The 18246-nt window shown below is 42.8% G+C and overlaps 1 protein-coding gene across 1 annotated transcript; it reads left to right on the top strand.

The window, feature by feature from the left end:
* The first annotated feature begins 6832 nt into the window (after positions 1–6832).
* On the top strand, positions 6833–10523 carry LOC143890866 (uncharacterized). Its single transcript, XM_077395547.1, has 2 exons — positions 6833–10224; positions 10337–10523. The coding sequence occupies exons 1-2, from the start codon at positions 7147–7149 to the stop codon at positions 10343–10345; spliced, it is 3087 nt and encodes a 1028-aa protein (XP_077251662.1). The 5' UTR covers positions 6833–7146; the 3' UTR covers positions 10346–10523.
* Positions 10524–18246: the final 7723 nt, after the last annotated feature.

Here is an 18246-nt window from a genome sequence, read left to right as displayed (position 1 = left end):
CTTAGTCCTGCACAAGGCAAACGAGGTCAGAAGACCAGACCGGATTTTACTCCGGACAGGTCCTTCGACACTCAAGTCAGTATGAGCAAGAGTGAAGGGAAATGTCAGAGTTTTTAGGGAGAAGAGGGTTTTTAGCATTACCCATTAGTCTGAGCTTTAGTCCCCTATTTATAGGGAAGATCTGTTGAGGTGTCCTGGACAGGTGGTGGTCTGTGAGAGGCTGGATCTCACCTACTCTGGGACAGGTGGCAGCCTGTGAGAGGCTGGATCTCACCTACTCTGGGACAGGTGGCAGCCTGTGAGAGGCTGGATCTCACCTACTCTGGGACAGGTGGCAGCCTGTGAGAGGCTAGATCTCACCTACTCTGGGACAGGTGGCAGCCTGTAAGAGGCTGGTGTTTTCACACCCCATCAGTTGCCCCCCAGTTTTCCAAGTCATGGAGGGACTTGGGAAAGTGTAGTCGGTTGTTTTTCCGGATGGGCGGACGCTGTTCGGAGGTGAAATGGAGAGCCTGGAGTTCGCAGTCCGGAGCTCGCAGATCGGAGATCGCAGTCCGCAGTTCGGAGTACGGCTTCAACCGGACTGGCTCTTGACGCTTTTTAGAATGCGCCGTATCCAGTCCGGAGGTCGCCGTACGGAGATCGCAGATCGGAGATCGCAGTCCGCAGTTCGGAGTACGGCTTCAACCGGACTGGCTCTTGACGCTTTTCAGAATGCGCCGTATCCAGTCCGGAGGTCGCAGTACGGAGATCGCAGTCCGCAGTTCGGAGTACGGCTTCAACCGGACTGGCTCTTGACGCTTTTCAGAATGCGCCGTATCCAGTCCGGAGGTCGCAGTACGGAGATCGCAGATCGGAGATTGCAGTCCGCAGTTCGGAGTACGGCTTCAACCGGACTGGCTCTTGACGCTTTTCAGAATGCGCCGTATCCAGTCCGGAGGTCGCAGTACGGAGATAGCAGTCCGCAGTTCGGAGTACGGCTTCAACCGGACTGGCTCTTGACGCGTTTCAGAATGCACCGTATCCTGTTCGGTTTTTACCGGACTGTTTTTTGTCGTCTTGCGGCCAGTTCGGTGCTGACCGGACTGATTTTTGTCGTTTTGTGAGAACGCGTTATATCCAGTACGGTTTTTTCCGGACTGAGTTTTGTCGTCTTGCGGCCAGTTCGGTGCGGACCGGACTGATTTTTGTCGTTTTGTGAGAACGCGTTATATCCAGTACGGTTTTTTCCGGACTGAGTTTTGTCGTCTTGCGGCCAGTTCGGTGCGGACCGGACTGATTTTTGTCGTTTTGTGAGAACGCGTTATATCCAGTACGGTTTTTTCCGGACTGAGTTTTGTCGTCTTGCGGCCAGTTCGGTGCGGACTGGACTGATTTTTGTCGTTTTGTGAGAACGCGTTATATCCAGTACGGTTTTTTCCGGACTGAATGCGGAGTGCGGAGTGCGGAGTGCGGAGTGCGGAGTGCGGAGATCCATTCTTGGGACGTGAATGTTTACGCGCGTGCTTGATCGTATTGATGGTGGGAGAATGTGTCCGTCATAAATAGGGGACACGTGGCGCAATCCGGATGACCTCGAGATGCGTGCATCGCATTTATTGCCCCACCGCCTCTTAAAAACTATATAAGGAGGTTTACCCCCCTTCACTTTTTACTTTTTACTTTTCATCTTTTTCCTCTTCTTGCTCTGGGAGTTTCCACTTCTCAGTTCGCAACTCGCAGTCCGCAGATCGCAGATCGCAGTTCGCAGCCCGTAGCTCGCAGTCGCGTTCCAAGATCTTTACGAGCTCCACTCACCGGTGTAGACACCCCATTTTGATCGGACCGAAGTTCGCTATGCTTGGGCGAAACCCCATCCAATCATTTCCGCCATGTTTCGCACTTTTCCGTTAAGTGTTGAGAGAGATTATTCCCAAGAATTCGAGCAAGAGAGAATTTGGATCCGATTGATGGGCCCATCTTGAGCATTTGTTTAGATTTGGATCAAACAGGGTGGCCCGCGCATTGTTTTAGTGAAAAATGAGTTTTGAACCTACTTCGATCCAACACCTAAAGATGATCATCAAGAGAACGGTCAAGATCTCAGAGAAGTCGTTTTAACAACCAATTTTGTTACGATCATCAGGTTGAGTTACTCGGATCAGCCCATTGAAATGATTTAGGAGGACACAACCTACTTAGGTAGGGGACCCATCAATTGGATGGTCTGGATCGTCATAGAGGAATGATTTAAGGGGGCACAACCAATTTACATTGCGACCCACCATTTGAACGGTCAAGATCATCAATTGTCGCCCATCAAATGGACGGTTCGGATCATCAAATGGGAGTGATTTAAAAATGGGGTAACATATTCACATTTTGATCTATTGGATGGCTTGGATCAGCCCATAGGATTGATTAGCGGAGCACAAATTAAATCACATTGTCGCCCATCAAATGAACGGTTCCGATCATACTTTGGAGTGGGGCATATGATTTTATGCACAATTGGGAATTTGGTCACATATGGGACCCATTTGGATTATCTTTTACCTACTCAAAAGGACTTTAAAAAACATGCATGGGGCCACACACATGTCAAAATTCAATGTCCACAATGGTGGCCACCTACCATGGAATATGTCCACAATGGTGGCCACCTACCATGGAATAAGTCCACAATGGTGGCCACCACCCTCCCATTCCTTTGCTATAAATGGTTCAATGAGGGTGAGTAAGGGAGAACTCATTTCTTTTCTATCATGTGTTCTAACAAAGTTGCTATGAGGGGTTGAAAAGAAAAAAAAAAGAAAAGAAACAAGAAAAGAAGAAAAAGAAACAAAAAAGAAGCAAAAAGAGAAAGAAAGCGGAAGCGATCGCACGGAGGCGGAATTTTTGAGTTTTTCGGCTCTCGGATTCGGCGAGGATTTCGATCACAGGTAGGTACACCGTTCTCGGAATTTTTTTTAGAATTATTTGGTATATTTTCGGATTTTTGCATGATTTTTAACAAAGAAAACTAAACGATATACTAAACAGATTCCAAAAATAATGAAATTTCGTGAGAAAATAATATGATAATGATACATTCTACCATGAATTTGTGAGAATTTTTGGATTTTGTTTGGTATATTATTTTACGCATTCTTTGAAAATTATCAGATTTTGGGAGAATTGTTACTGACGTCAAATCACAGATAAAATTCTCCAAAGTTTTACAGTAGTCTTAAATTCTATACTTCTTGCTTCTGTAAAATTTTCAAGTGATTTGGATCTTGTTTCATATGAGCTGTAGTGTTAATTCATAATCTGGTTTGAAATTTGAAAAATCCGAAACTGATAGTAAATAGTTTTCTAAATTCATGGAAATCTCACAGCATGCTATTTTCACTTATCTCTTACTACTGTAGAAATTTCATGGAATTTAGATATCTATTTCTAGTAGTTTATGTGTTATTTTTGCAATCTGGTTAATTAATTTTTAAATCCATATTAAATATGAGTTTAATGTAAAAATCTGTAAAAATCTTCCAGTAAATTACATCTCATCATATCTTGTTGGTGGAGAAGTTTCAACTCATTTCGAGTTCGTTTGCAACAGCTTCACTTGTAAAATCACTCATATGGTTAAAAATTGGTAAAATCCATTAAAAAAATAAAAATTAAGTGAAAATCATCTTAAAATCTCTAAAGCACCTTCATCTTTGTGTGTGTTTGGGAGACCCGCCCGGTCTCATTCTCTCGTTAGTCCTCTTTGTGCGCCGTTTGGTTTTGGAAGAACGCCCTACTCGGCTTGGCTTCATACCCCTACCCTTATGGGTATTGGGTTGCACATTTGTTGCACCCTAGGGCTAGGTAGCTGTCCGGCCCGGCTGGGTGTTTTACCTCTGCCAAATGTGCAAATTCGTGTTTCCTTTTCTTTTAGAGAGTCTTTGACTCATCTATCATTTAGTTGGTGTTATTGGAGTCTTTGACTCATGTTTCCATTTCTTTTAGAGAGTCTTTGACTCATTCGTTCTTTTGTTGTACTACTAGGAAGTCTTTGACTCATTGGTTCTTCTGTTGGCGTTATTTGGGAGTCTTTGACTCATTCCTCCTCTAAGTTGTAGTATTAGAGAGTCTTTGACTCATTTGCTCATTTGTACCCTTCTTTAATATTTTTAGTTAGGAGTTTCTCCTTTAGAGTTGTTGATTACTTCGCTTTAATTAGAGGCTAACTCAGTCTTATTAGAGCTTTGCTTGCTTGGGATCTTGGATCGTTTTCTCTCTTCTTGGGACGCTATCTTTCTTGTTATGGTTCGTCTCTTTGAGACGTTAGTTGTTTGTTCGGGGTTTCCCCTTTTGGATTTAGGGCTTTGCCCTAGTTTGTGGTTGTTCTTGCGTGTTCCCTTTAAGATTGAAAACATCTAAAGGTCCTGAGCATTGGAAAAGCTTTAAAATCCAAAAACATTAGAAATTTAAAACTCAAAAACATTTGAAAACTTTAAAAATATCAAAAACATTTGAAAATATAAAAAAACCTTAAAAAATCTGAAGTGTGAGTGTTTCTTTTAGAAGCGTAGTTTGAGAGTTCGTTTTCGAACTACGTTGGCTTGATCCTCTTCCGAGGTACGTAGTGCAGCTTGGGATTTACATCCCAAGTCCAGCCAAACTTTTTTGTAAATAACTATTTTAAACCTTCTTAAAAAACCTTTAAAATCTTGTTTTCAAAAGATCTTCTTCTAGAGTTAGGAGTTTCTCCTAGATAGAGAGTTTTAGAGTTAGGGTTTTTCTTTTGATAGGTTATTTGATTGTTTGTTTGTTGTGTGCTTGTTTTAGAGTTAGGGGTCTGTCCTAGAGTTATAGGAGCGCCTCCGTCCGGTCAGTCGGCGATCCACATCGCCGAGTGATGACTAGAGTATGATACGCTAGTCCACCCTTGGTTTTCCTTAAGAAATACAGCCTAGTCACACATAGGTTGTAAGAACCACCTGCATTAGCTTAGGGCTAATCTGCATTTAGTTAGGGCATATAGGGTGTCATAAAATCCACAATTCACTGAAATTTAAATAATCGTACAAGAAACTTTAATAACCGGTTCGGTCTTTTAGATCGAGTCTAGGATAGAAGTCTAGGTGTCTTAGGCATCCTAGCTTAGAATAGGCGCGGAGAACTACGTTGCCTTGATTCTCGTGGAGGCGGGGATACGTAGGCTTCTTTGGATGAATACCAGATCATCTGAGGACTCGGGCTAATCACTTTTAAAACTGTTGAAACAATCAAATCACTTAGGATTTTCCATGAAATTAAAATTTTAGGAGAACTTTCACTTAGATTGAATCCAAACCAATTAAGAAATCAAGATACACATTTAGGATTCACATTGAAATTAGATCATAGGATGCATGTCACATAGATAGCACATTAACAGAGAGTTGAATGAGCCATTAAAAATGAATTTAAAAGAGTTAACTTTTGGAATTGAAGACCGATTATCGGGCAGGAATGGTGCATGTGGTGGATAAATCCCCATACCTTCCATTCTTGTAACCAGGTAGCGAGTCTAGATTTCTGGTTAATTATGGGTCCTAGATCCCACATCTAGGTGGCGACTCTGTCAGTCTTTTTTGTGTGGAATTCGGATTGCCTTAGTGATCCCAAGTTCACATAAAAGATGAATTAAAATTAATAATAAAAGGCACACACCAATCGCGTGGGTACGAGAGACCAAGAGATAGTGCGTGGCGGCTCGCGCCACCACCCCTCTCGCGGGATCGGGTCCCACAGACTGGCGACTCTGCTGGGGACAACCTAACTTCATTACAATTCTAAAGGATAACTCATTTGAATCTATTTTAACTGGCTCATGAAAACTCTATCTCTTTTATGCCTGTTAGATTAGTTTGTATGCTTTATTTTCTCATCACATTTACTCAAACTTATTCTAACAAAATCTGAAGGCATCATAGATTGCGCGAACTTATTGCACACACTTACATCACTTGCATCTAAACCCTTGCATCTCACATGCACACACGTCCTATTTTAGGAACCCGGAGTGTTATCTAGCATGGTTGACTAGGATTTCATCACCTGGTGCCTCTGTGCTAGAGAAGCATTCCACCCTTAGCCTAGTACCTTTATGGTACGTAAACGGATCTCTTGTTCACGTACTGATACGCCGGACACTGGTACAGTATATCGAACATGGATTCGCGCTAAGGGAACTCTTGGCCTTACCCCTAGATTAACCCACACATGCATGTAGTATACGAACACATGTGCATCACGTGTGTGAGCCTAGTTTAGGATATCCTACCCATTTGTGTCTAAATTAGGCCGTAGTCCATCTTCCAATGGATACGATCGGTCCTAAGTACACAAACAAAGTCATGAGTCGAGATCCTCTCTCCACTCCGCTAGATTAGGGTTAGGATTGATGCCTTCAGGTAACACTGATAAAATGTGCGAAGATTAAAAAAACTTTTCCTTTGGGGTTAGGATGTAAATCCCATTCATTTCCAAAGATCTCATAGGATTAGTCATTCATGATCCATCTGTTGAAAGCAATCTTATGCTATCTCATCTCATCTTGATCTCATCTTGTTGTTGATATCCATCATTCAGATTTTAGATCTGGTCCTTGACCCTACTTTTGTCATTCTTATGGCCATGGTCTATTATCTGAGCCATTGATTGATCCAATGTTTATCATATATCTTTTACCCCTGGATCATATCGAAATCATTGATGAAAAAGTTTGATCTCACCTGTATTCTTTGAGTGCATGATCGTTGTTGAGATCGAAACTTATTTTGATTAAGGATGTTTATCGTTCCTGACTCTTTCATTCCCAAAAGAAGAACGGTTATACCCAAAGAACACCTTAAGGAATAGATTGAGGATTCTTTCCAAATTAACATACCCGTTGATGTATTTCAAGATTACTCTTTTCTCTATTTGTTCAGAATCTTTATCTCATGATTATTGATCTAGTATGTTAACTTCCAATCAGGATTCTGAAAGATAGCAACCATCGCTTCAAAAAAGGGCACCCAAGCTAAACCTACCTGGTCTAGACCTACCTCAGTGTCTAGACTTGTTCGTCATTTTGATCCCACTGTGTCACCAACAGCACCTTTACCATCTTCACCAGAGTTGTCAGGTTCTTTTGAAGTCAACCAAATGGCTAATGATCCAGTGGACCCCATGATAACTATACAGGAAATGTTGAGAAATATGTGTCGAGATATAGCAGGGTTGAAAGATGAGGTGACTCATCTAAAAGACCAGAGTACTCAAAAGGTCTCTACTTCTAAAGATCCCACCATTCAGCCTCCTCCGGCCACATCTCCTAACCTCACCAGACCAGTCATCTCTCCCGTAGAGATCGATCTAGAAGATGAGCAATATGCTGGGGAATACTTTGTCCCTCCGGTTAACAAGGAGAATGAGTTGTTCGATAAGTATGAGAAGATGGCTCGTGACATTGAGAGCATGAAGGTTCAAGCGTCCAAGGGATTCGATATTTCTGAATTTCTGGTGTCCCCTAATGCCATATTCCCGCCTAAGTTCAAGGCACCAGACTATGACAAATATGATGGAACTGGGTGTCCGAGAAACCACGTCAGATGGTTCATCACTCTTTCCCAGCAGCATGGCTTAAGTCGAGAGCAGATGGCTCATTTGTTTCCTATGTCTCTTATAGGGGTAGCCAAAAGATGGTTTTTGAGGTTGAAACCAGAAGAGATTAGGACATTAGAAGAAATCTCTAACCGATTCGTAGAACAATTCTCCATGGAGGAAGGGATCGAGGTCACTAAAAGAGATCTGAAGCTGTTGAAGCAGAATCCTCAGGAGACATTCACATCTTTCATTAGGCGCTGGAGGCGCAAGTCTGCCCAACTGAGCCATAGAATGTCAGAGGAAGACCAGATAAAGTTGGTCCTCAAGAGCTTGTCCCCGCAGTACTTTCACTTCATGGCGCCGCAGCACTATCAGAATTTCGATCATTTGATTAAGACCGGCACCCAGATCGAGGATGCTATTGCTAAGGGCCTCCGAGCCAAAACGCTATCTGATGTCCGAGAGGGGAAGAGGCCTATGATCCAACCGAAGGAAGTACAAGCAGTCAGTTATACCAGACCAGTGGCCAAGCCTGTTGATGAAGTTGTTAGACCAATGGTGACGAAGCAGTTCAGGCAGTTTGACCCATTACCATTTCCACTGCCCATGATACTTAAGAAGTTGATCAGAGACAAGAAGATCAGACTTCCGGATGTCAAACCTGTACCTAATCCGCTGCCCGGAAACTGGAGAAGGGATCAATACTGTGAATATCACAGGGGCCCGGGACACATGACTGAGAACTGTTTGGCCTTGAAGCACGCGATTCAGAACATGATCGATAAAGATGAGCTTGCAGTTGAAAGGCCGAATATCACTCAGAATCCTCTCCCCAACCACCGTGCTGTTGCTCCTCCCACTACAAACGCTATCTTTGTAGATGAGCCCATCCTTGATCCCTCTACTCTCATTTGCGCTATTACATCTGATAAAACATATGTTTTGAAGTTTGACGATGAAGAGCTCAGAGAATTCAGAGAAAAAGAACCTTATGTGCTGTCGTTTGACGATGCTGAACTCACTGAGTCATCTTCAGCCCAGTCATATGCGCTTCAGAATGTTGGTCTGGAAGAAGCAAAGGAAGCCACCTATGTTCTAAGGATGGAGGACTTTGAAGAGGATGTCAGTAATGCACCTTATGTTTTCAGAACGGACGAAGACGAACTGCTGTTGCTGGATGATCAGTGTAACGAGATGCGTCACATGACCCGAGGTGGGCGAGTGTTCAAACCACCAGAATTGAGTGTAGAAAACCCGGCAGGGGTTGCAAGAAACTCAGAAAATCAGAGGCAGAATAAAGTGAGCGCAGACGAAGAAGATGAGAGCCTGTTAAAGCAGCTGAAAAAGACTCAGGCTAATATCTCGGTATGGGGTTTACTAATGGCCTCATCGAAGCACAGAAAGCTAGTCCTTCAAGAGCTTAATGCAGCACAAGTTTCTGTTAATACCTCACCTGACGAGCTTGTCAGTCTCGTAGCCATGGCCAGAGCTGCGAAAACATTGTCATTCGCTGATGACGATTTACCTCCTGAGGGCCGAGACCATACTAAGCCTCTTAAAATCACAGTCTTCTGTAACAAGAAGAAGGTGCCAGAGGTGTTGGTTGATAACGGCTCTGCACTGAATGTTTGCCCATTAAGCACCGCAGCAACCCTGGGGTTCAGTCCTGAGAATTTTATTCCATCCGAGCAGGGTATTCTAGCATATGATGGCACTCGCCGAGATGTAATCGGGACTTTGGTCACTGAGATACAGATTGGCGGAGAAGACTTTGAGGTAGAATTTCAAGTCTTAGATATTAAAGCTTCATTCTTACTGTTGCTTGGCCGTCCTTGGATGCACAAGGTCGGGGTTGTTCCGTCTACTCTCCACCAAAAACTGAAGTTCATTCGCAGGAACAGAGTGATAACGGTAAAGGGGGATCCTGATCTCGAGATAGGGCAGATCACTCCGGACATAACTGGGGAAAGATCCGAAGATATCAATTTGACGGGGTTTTCACTAGAGGTGACTACGATCACTTTCAAAGAGGCTTTGAATGAGGAAATTTGTTTCCTGACCAGTACGAATTCGAATGTCATCAGAATGATTCGCCGACAGGGCTATATGCCAGGCGCCGGGTTAGGCAAATATCATCAGGGTTTGACCGAGTTTCCTGTGTTCAAAACATTCAATGGTTTGTTCGGACTGGGTTACAAGCCTACAAAGAAGGAAATTGTAGAGATGAAGCAGTTGATGCTGAAATGGGCAGAAAACCGTCGTCGGGGCTTGGGGTTACCAATGGCACCCATTGATTTGAAAATGAACGGCCGATTCCGAAAAGAAGGCGCAGCCTTTCCTTTCTGTGGCTTTGCAGAGTTTTGGTTGGATGAGAGCACAGGGCAGATGCTTCCGGGGTTTGAGATTTTCTTCGATCTTGAGCTAGAAGATGAGCCAGTGGGTATGCAGATTGTAGAGACAGAGTCTGAGGCTGATTGGACAGAGCACATAGAGCCGAGTCTTCTGAATTCACTTTTTCAAGAAGGGTCACAGACTGTGGCCGTGATTGGCAGGAGCCCGCTGATACTGGACCCAACTCGTCTTATCACCCCGGCTGAGGAACCTCTGACTAACTGGACTTCTCAAGTCCTACCCCAGGTTATTTTCCAGTACAAACGAATCCCTTCAGAAAAGTCAGTCGTCCATAAATACGTGTCAGTCTCCGGGTTTGATTCAGAGTCTATATCTTCTAATGAGTCTTTTGATGCAGGTACCATAGATGACCATTCACCTGAGATCGGCGACGTTTCTTCCTTTTCAAGCGAGATTGAGTTGGAGTCTGTTCATAATAAAGCATCTGTTGCTGTTTCCTTTTATAGTCCTGAGTCAGTTGACGCAGGTGTCAACATTTCCATCGAGTCTGTAAAAATGAGTCCAAAGTTCATTGTACCCCCCGATGAGGGTAATTCGTCTGTTGATGTATATGATTCAAATTCCAATGAAATGAAGGATTCTTCTTTTGAGTACATTCCTGTCTCTATTTCATCTGCTGAATCTGCTCTAAAATCTGATAATCTTAAAAATAACAATCAAGACTCCCCCTCTGATGAGGATGCCGACGAAACTCCCCCTGAAATCAGACATATGATCCAACAGGAGGAGAGTCGCCGAGCAAAACCACTTGATGAGGAAGTTGAAACTGTGAACATTGGTGATGAAACCTCAATTCAGGAAATAAAGATCGGCAAAACTTTATCTCCTGAAGAACGTGAGGAATTGATCACCCTGCTTAAAGAGTTCAAAGAAGTTTTTGCTTGGTCTTACGATGATATGCCAGGATTAAGTGAGGAAATCGTCCAGCACAGATTACCCTTAATCCTTGGTGCTAAGCCAAAGAAGCAAAAACTCCGAAAGCTCAAAACAGAATGGGAGTTGAAAGTCTATGAAGAAGTGAAGAAATTGTTAGAAGTAAAATTCATCCAGGTGGTGGAATATCCTGAATGGCTCGCTAACATAGTACCGGTGCCCAAAAAGGACGGGAAAGTCAGAATGTGTGTTGATTTTAGAGATTTAAACAAAGCAAGTCCTAAAGATGACTTTCCTCTTCCAAGCATTGATCTCCTGGTGGATAACACTGCTGGACATGCTCTTTTATCCTTTATGGACGGATTCTCAGGGTACAATCAGATTAAAATGGCACCTGAAGACATGTTGAAGACAGCGTTCATCACTCAGTGGGGTACATATTGCTATAGAGTGATGCCGTTTGGCTTGAAAAATGCTGGTGCTACATATCAAAGAGCTGCCACGACTCTTCTTCATGATATGATTCACAAAGAGGTTGAAGTTTACGTTGATGACATGATCGTAAAGGGGAAGACTCGGCCTGAGCACACTGTTGCCCTGAGAAAGTTTTTTGAGCGGATCAGGAAGTATCAGCTTCGTCTGAACCCGAGTAAATGTGTATTTGGCGTTACGTCAGGAAAACTCTTGGGGTTTATGGTCAGCGAAAGAGGGATCGAAGTGGACCCGCAAAAGATCAAGGCGATTCAAGAAATGCAGCCGCCGACGACAGAAAGGCAGATCCGAGGTTTCCTTGGCAAAGTTCAGTATCTGAGACGGTTCATAGCACATCTGACGATGACGTGTGAACCCATTTTCAAGCTTCTGAAGAAGAATTCCTCGAACAAGTGGAATGAAGAGTGCCAGGAGGCTTTTGAAAAGGTTAAGCAATGCCTATCATTGCCCCCTGTTCTTTCGCCAGTTATTCCAGGCCAACCGTTGCTGTTGTACTTATCTATCACGGATACAGCGATGGGTTGCATGCTTGCTCAGCAGGATCTTGAGTCTAAGAAAGAAAGACCCATTTACTACATCAGCAAGAAGATGCTAGAGTATGAATTAAAATACACTGTTTTGGAGAAGACTTGTCTCGCATTAGTTTGGGCAACCCAGAGGCTTAGACATTATTTGCTTTCAAACAAGGTTCTTCTGCTTTCACGAATGGACCCTCTAAAGTACTTGTTTGAGAAACCTGCCCTTACAGGAAGGACTGCAAGGTGGTTATTGTTATTGTCTGAGTTCGACATCACTTATGTCGCTCAGAAATCAGTTAAGGGGCGGGTTATAGCTGAACAATTGGCCGATGCTCCAGTTGAGGAGAATGCTGTTCTAAAAGCCGAATTCCCTGATGAAGAAATTATGGATATCGAAGAAGAAGAGGTTCTCAGCACCAAGTGGTTAATGTACTTTGATGGAGCCGTAAACAGTCGTGGGCAAGGAGTAGGTGCAGTCTTGGTCTCCCCGAAGAAAGAATACATTCCTATCTCCATCAAGTTGCAGTTCGAGTGCACCAACAACATGGCAGAGTACGAAGCCTGTATTGCCGGACTTGAAGCAGCCTTAGCTTTGCAGATTCAAGATATTGATGTGTTCGGGGATTCCATCCTGATCATTTACCAGATTAATGGGCAATGGAAAACTCGAGAAGATAGATTGATCCCTTATAATATGTATTTGGAATCTCTAGTCCAGAAATTCAAGAGCGTCACATTTACTCACTTATCAAGGACCAGAAATCATTTTGCTGATGCTTTGGCCACTTTGGCCTCGATGTTAGATATCTCCGCTACAATGGAAGTTCAACCGTTAGCCATCAGACTGCAATGGGCACCTGCGCACGTAAATGCTATAGAGATTTCAGCTAGATGTCCAGATGGGAAGCCTTGGTACACAGATATCAGAAACCTCATTTCAGGCAAGGGTCATCCTCCGGAAGCTTCAAGCAAGGAAAGGAAAACTCTCCAGAAGTTATCTGCGAATTTCATCATTTGCGGTGAAGAGCTGTATAGAAGGTCATTTGATGGCATACAACTCCTTTGTGTTGATGAAGATAAAGCTGCGGAGCTTATTGAGCAGACTCATGAGGGTGTTTGTGGACCTCATATGAACGGGAAGATGCTATCTAGAAAGATCCTTAGACTTGGATTCTATTGGCCTACAATGGAAACAGACTGCTTCGCATTTGTAAAAAAATGCCATAAGTGTCAAGTCTATGCGAATCTTATTCATGTTCCTCCTTCGGAGTTGCACTCCCTGACTTCGCCGTGGCCGTTTTCGGTATGGGGAATAGACATCATTGGGAAGATTTATCCGAGATCCTCGAGCGGACATGAGTACATTCTGGTGGCTATTGATTATTTCACAAAGTGGATAGAGGCTGCATCTTATGCTTCCATCACTTCGAACACAGTTGCGAAGTTCATCCGTACCAATATAATTTGCAGATACGGAGTACCTCACGAGTTGATTTCAGATAATGGATCACATTTCAAGAAAGAGGTGTTACACCTGTGTGAAGAGTTCAAGATAAGGCATCACAAGTCGTCTCCTTACAGGCCGCAGACGAATGGGGCCGTTGAAGCAGCAAATAAGAACATCAAAGTCATTATCAGTAAGATGACTGAGACATATAAGGACTGGTCGAACAAACTTCCTTATGCCTTATGGGCTTATAGAACATCGATCAGGTCTTCAACAGGCGTGACTCCGTATTCTTTGGTGTACGGAATGGAGGCTGTTCTCCCTGTTGAGTTAAGAATCCCCTCTTTGAGAGTGATGGTGGAGGCCGATCTGCCAGAGTCAGAATGGGCAAAGGCCAGACACAATGAGCTACAGATGATAGATGAGAAGAGGCTGAGAGCCTTGTATCATATCCAGGGATATCAGAGACGGATTGAGAGAGCTTTCAATAAGAAGGTTCGTGTCCGAGATTTGAAGCCTGGAGATCTTGTATTGAAGTCCTACAGGGCACCGGTATTTGACCCAAGAGGAAAATTCAGGCCAAACTGGTCTGGTCCTTACATTGTTGATGAAGTCCTGCCTGGAAAAGCCGTAAGACTCCTCAATGAAAATGGAGAAAAATTAAATGAACCTACAAACCTGGATCAATTAAAGAAATATTATGCTTAAATACACTAGGAGGCCATCCTTGGACGATTTAAGCTTCAAGCCATACCCAAATATTTTAAACTATTTGCAAACCCTTTGGGCCTAGAAAAGAATGAATGATGAAACCCCCTTTTGCTAAAAGAACCTTTGAGCCGAAAGAAAGTCAAAATTTATTTGTTAAACTTAAACCAGGGGCATCTTTTATGACTTTCGTCATAAAAGATTTTACGTCCGAACTACACGTGACCTGATTCCCAATTTCTTTGGGGATACGTAGGCAGTCTGGAGGATCCAGATTCGGTCAAAATACATGCAAACATACCAAATTCTAACCGGTTTGAACCTAAGCCTACCCGAAAGTCCTTCTAGTGTACTCAGGCCCAGGTTTGTAGAGAAACAGAAATAAAGAAAAATGATGGAGTCTTAGACCCGCTAGACTGAAAACCCGCAAGGGCGGTCTAGGCAAAAGTTAGAATCATTCACCCGCTAAGCTGAAAACCCGAAAGGGCGGCTTAGGCAAAAATCAGGGTACTGAGCCTGCTGGATGGAAAATCTGCAAGGGCAGACAGTCCAGGCAAAAATTAAGGCATGCGGTCCGCCGAATCGAAAACCTGAAAAGGCGATTTGGTCATGGCAGTGACTTCATGAGGAGATGGCAGAGCTTTAAAAGCCAGCTTAACTTTCAGCTTCTTTGGCACCTTCTCAAAGTCTAAGTAAGCGCCATCAAGACTTCTTCTGATACTCTTTGAGTTAGAGAGGTTGAAACCGAGCAATCTAAAGGGATAATAGCCATGACGAAAATACCAAAAAGGGGGTTGAAGTACCTTTAAACGCGGTATTCAAAAGATTCCAAGAGTGGTTGACTTTTACCATTTTAAAAAAAAAAAAAAAATCTTATCAGACTAAGAAGCAGATTTCAGTCTCTCTTAATGTTCGAGTCGTGTGTTCGTCAGTTGTCTCGTTCGTGGTTTGTCAAAGTGTTTCCTTGTTGAGTCGAGGTCAGTTGTCAGAATCCTGTTTAGTTAAAATCCCTCCCCAAGCCGGGGTGGCAAGAAAAATAAAGGGTAAAGCAGAACTCTCAGGAGAAGCAGAGAATTTGTGGCTTTTGTGAACAAGTACAAAGTAGAGCAGAGTTCGGAAGATTGATAGGCTTTTAGCCCAGTTCCAACGTTAGCAGATGGCAGTGATGAAGCAGGATTTTGAGCAGAACCATGTTCTTGTATTTTTAAGAGCCTTATAAGCCCAAGTGTTCATCAGAAAAGTTTGTAACCCCAAGTGTACATTAATGAAAGCCTTTGGCCCATTTTTCTTGTGTTGCTCTCCAAATGAATTTTGTTATGGAAGTAATCATACTAGGGGCATCTTCTATGACTCACGTCATAAAAGATGTCAAATACACATTGATATTTGAAATGGACATTCTCCTCAAATAGAGACTAGAGAGTTTGAACATGCTCTTTTGGTTCAAGCTCTCCTGTCGAGTATTTGGTTCGTGTTGCTTTGGTAAAGCTTCAATCTCTAAAAAAAATAAAATAATAATAATAATAATAATAAGAAGAATGACTCTTTGAGCGTGGCATTTGGGACTTTTTAAGTGTCCGCAGTGTGTCCCTACCTAACAAGTTGGGAGTCAGGCATACCTGTGAGGGGGTTTGTATGGATCCGTGTTGCATGACGGGCATACAAATCTGGATTTATATGGAACCGTGTTACACCACGGGCATATAAATCTGGGATCTTATGAGATAATTTAGCAATTCCTTTGTTGATGTGAGACTCTTTGAGTAGTTGAGACCCTTCGAGTGTTACAGACTCTTCGGGTAGTTGAGACTCTTTGAGTATAAATGTTTTGTGTTGATTTGAGACTCTTTGAGTAGTTGAGACCCTTCGAGTGTTACAGACTCTTCGGGTAGTTGAGACTCTTTGAGTATAAATGTTTTGAGACTCTTTGAGTAGTTGAGACCCTTCGAGTGTTGCAGACTCTTCGGGTAGTAGAGGCTCTTTGAGTATAAATGTGTTTTGTGTTGATTTGAGACTCTTTGAGTAATTGAGACCCTTCGAGTGTTGCAGACTCTTCGGGTAGTTGAGGCTCTTTGAGTATAAATGTTTTTTGTGTTGATTTGAGACTCTTTGAGTAGTTGAGACCCTTTGAGTGTTACAGACTCTTCGGGTAGTTGAGACTCTTTGAGCATAAATGTTTTTTTTGTGTTGATTTGAGACTCTTTGAGTAGTTGAGACCCTTTGAGTGTTACAGACTCTTCGGGTAGTTGAGACTCTTTGAGTATAAATGTTTCGCCATGATTTGAGACTCTTTGAGTAGTTGAGACCCTTCGAGTGTTACAGACTCTTCGGGTAGTTGAGACTTTTTGAGTATAAATGATCTTTGTTGATTTGAGACTCTTTGAGTAGTTGAGATCCTTTGAGTGTTAGTTGAGACTCTTTGAGTATAAATGTTTTTGTGATGTATTTGAGACTCTTTGAGTAGTTGAGATCCTTTGAGTGTTATAGACTCTTCGGGTAGTTGAGACTTTTTGAGTATAAATGATCTTTGTTGATTTGAGACTCTTTGAGTAGTTGAGATCCTTTGAGTGTTACAGACTCTTCGGGTAGTTGAGACCTTTTTTTAGTATAAATGTTTTGCGTTAATTTGAGACTCTTTGAGTAGTTAAGGCCCTTTGAGTGTTACAGACTCTTCGGGTAGTTGAGACTTTTTGAGTATAAATGTTTTGCGTTAATTTGAGACTCTTTGAGTAGTTAAGGCCCTTTGAGTGCTACAGACTCTTCGGGTAGTTGAGGCTCTTTGAGTATAAAGATTTCTATGTGTTTGAAGCTCTCTGAGTGTTTGATTTGAGACTCTATGAGTGTTACATACTCTTTGAGTAATTTGATTTGATATTGTTTGAAGGGTTGATTTACGTCTGCATCGATAGTGGTCTGCTTTCTTTGAGGTAATTTCATTGGGTTCGTTTTCTTAAAAGCTTTATTTTAACAGAGTATGTTTGTGTTTGCTTTAAAAGAGTCTTTGCGTATTGATTTAAATAGTTGAGTTGTGAGTATTAGAGAGAAGCCATCTCATTGAGATGTCGTGATTGCCGAGTTACGGGTCGGTGAGAGGTTATCTCCCATTTGCTTGTTGTTTATGAGTCTCTTAATGTTACTTTGTTGTGTGCCCTTGTGAATACCACCCTTAGAAACCGAGAACCCAAAAATTTGCTTTGCTTTTGGGTCAGTCAAAATGTGTCGTCTGTTCAGCTTTGCCATTCGCGTGTTACACACGCTCTGCCAAAGAGGGGCATCTGTAGACACCCCATTTTGATCGGACCGAAGTTCGCTATGCTTGGGCGAAACCCCATCCAATCATTTCCGCCATGTTTCGCACTTTTCCGTTAAGTGTTGAGAGAGATTATTCCCAAGAATTCGAGCAAGAGAGAATTTGGATCCGATTGATGGGCCCATCTTGAGCATTTGTTTAGATTTGGATCAAACAGGGTGGCCCGCGCATTGTTTTAGTGAAAAATGAGTTTTGAACCTACTTCGATCCAACACCTAAAGATGATCATCAAGAGAACGGTCAAGATCTCAGAGAAGTCGTTTTAACAACCAATTTTGTTACGATCATCAGGTTGAGTTACTCGGATCAGCCCATTGAAATGATTTAGGAGGACACAACCTACTTAGGTAGGGGACCCATCAATTGGATGGTCTGGATCGTCATAGAGGAATGATTTAAGGGGGCACAACCAATTTACATTGCGACCCACCATTTGAACGGTCAAGATCATCAATTGTCGCCCATCAAATGGACGGTTCGGATCATCAAATGGGAGTGATTTAAAAATGGGGTAACATATTCACATTTTGATCTATTGGATGGCTTGGATCAGCCCATAGGATTGATTAGCGGAGCACAAATTAAATCACATTGTCGCCCATCAAATGAACGGTTCCGATCATACTTTGGAGTGGGGCATATGATTTTATGCACAATTGGGAATTTGGTCACATATGGGACCCATTTGGATTATCTTTTACCTACTCAAAAGGACTTTAAAAAACATGCATGGGGCCACACACATGTCAAAATTCAATGTCCACAATGGTGGCCACCTACCATGGAATATGTCCACAATGGTGGCCACCTACCATGGAATAAGTCCACAATGGTGGCCACCACCCTCCCATTCCTTTGCTATAAATGGTTCAATGAGGGTGAGTAAGGGAGAACTCATT

Source organism: Tasmannia lanceolata, unplaced genomic scaffold (genome assembly GCF_043159265.1).
Source record: "Tasmannia lanceolata isolate RefF3 unplaced genomic scaffold, GAP_Taslan_0.1 ptg000013l, whole genome shotgun sequence".
NCBI lineage: Eukaryota > Viridiplantae > Streptophyta > Magnoliopsida > Canellales > Winteraceae > Tasmannia > Tasmannia lanceolata.
This window is presented reverse-complemented; position numbering and strand designations above follow the sequence as displayed.

Excerpts from the sequence above, each read along its gene's own strand:
- LOC143890866 (XM_077395547.1), top strand. The coding sequence starts at position 7,147 with ATGGCTAATGATCCAGTGGACCCCATGATAACTATACAGGAAATGTTG.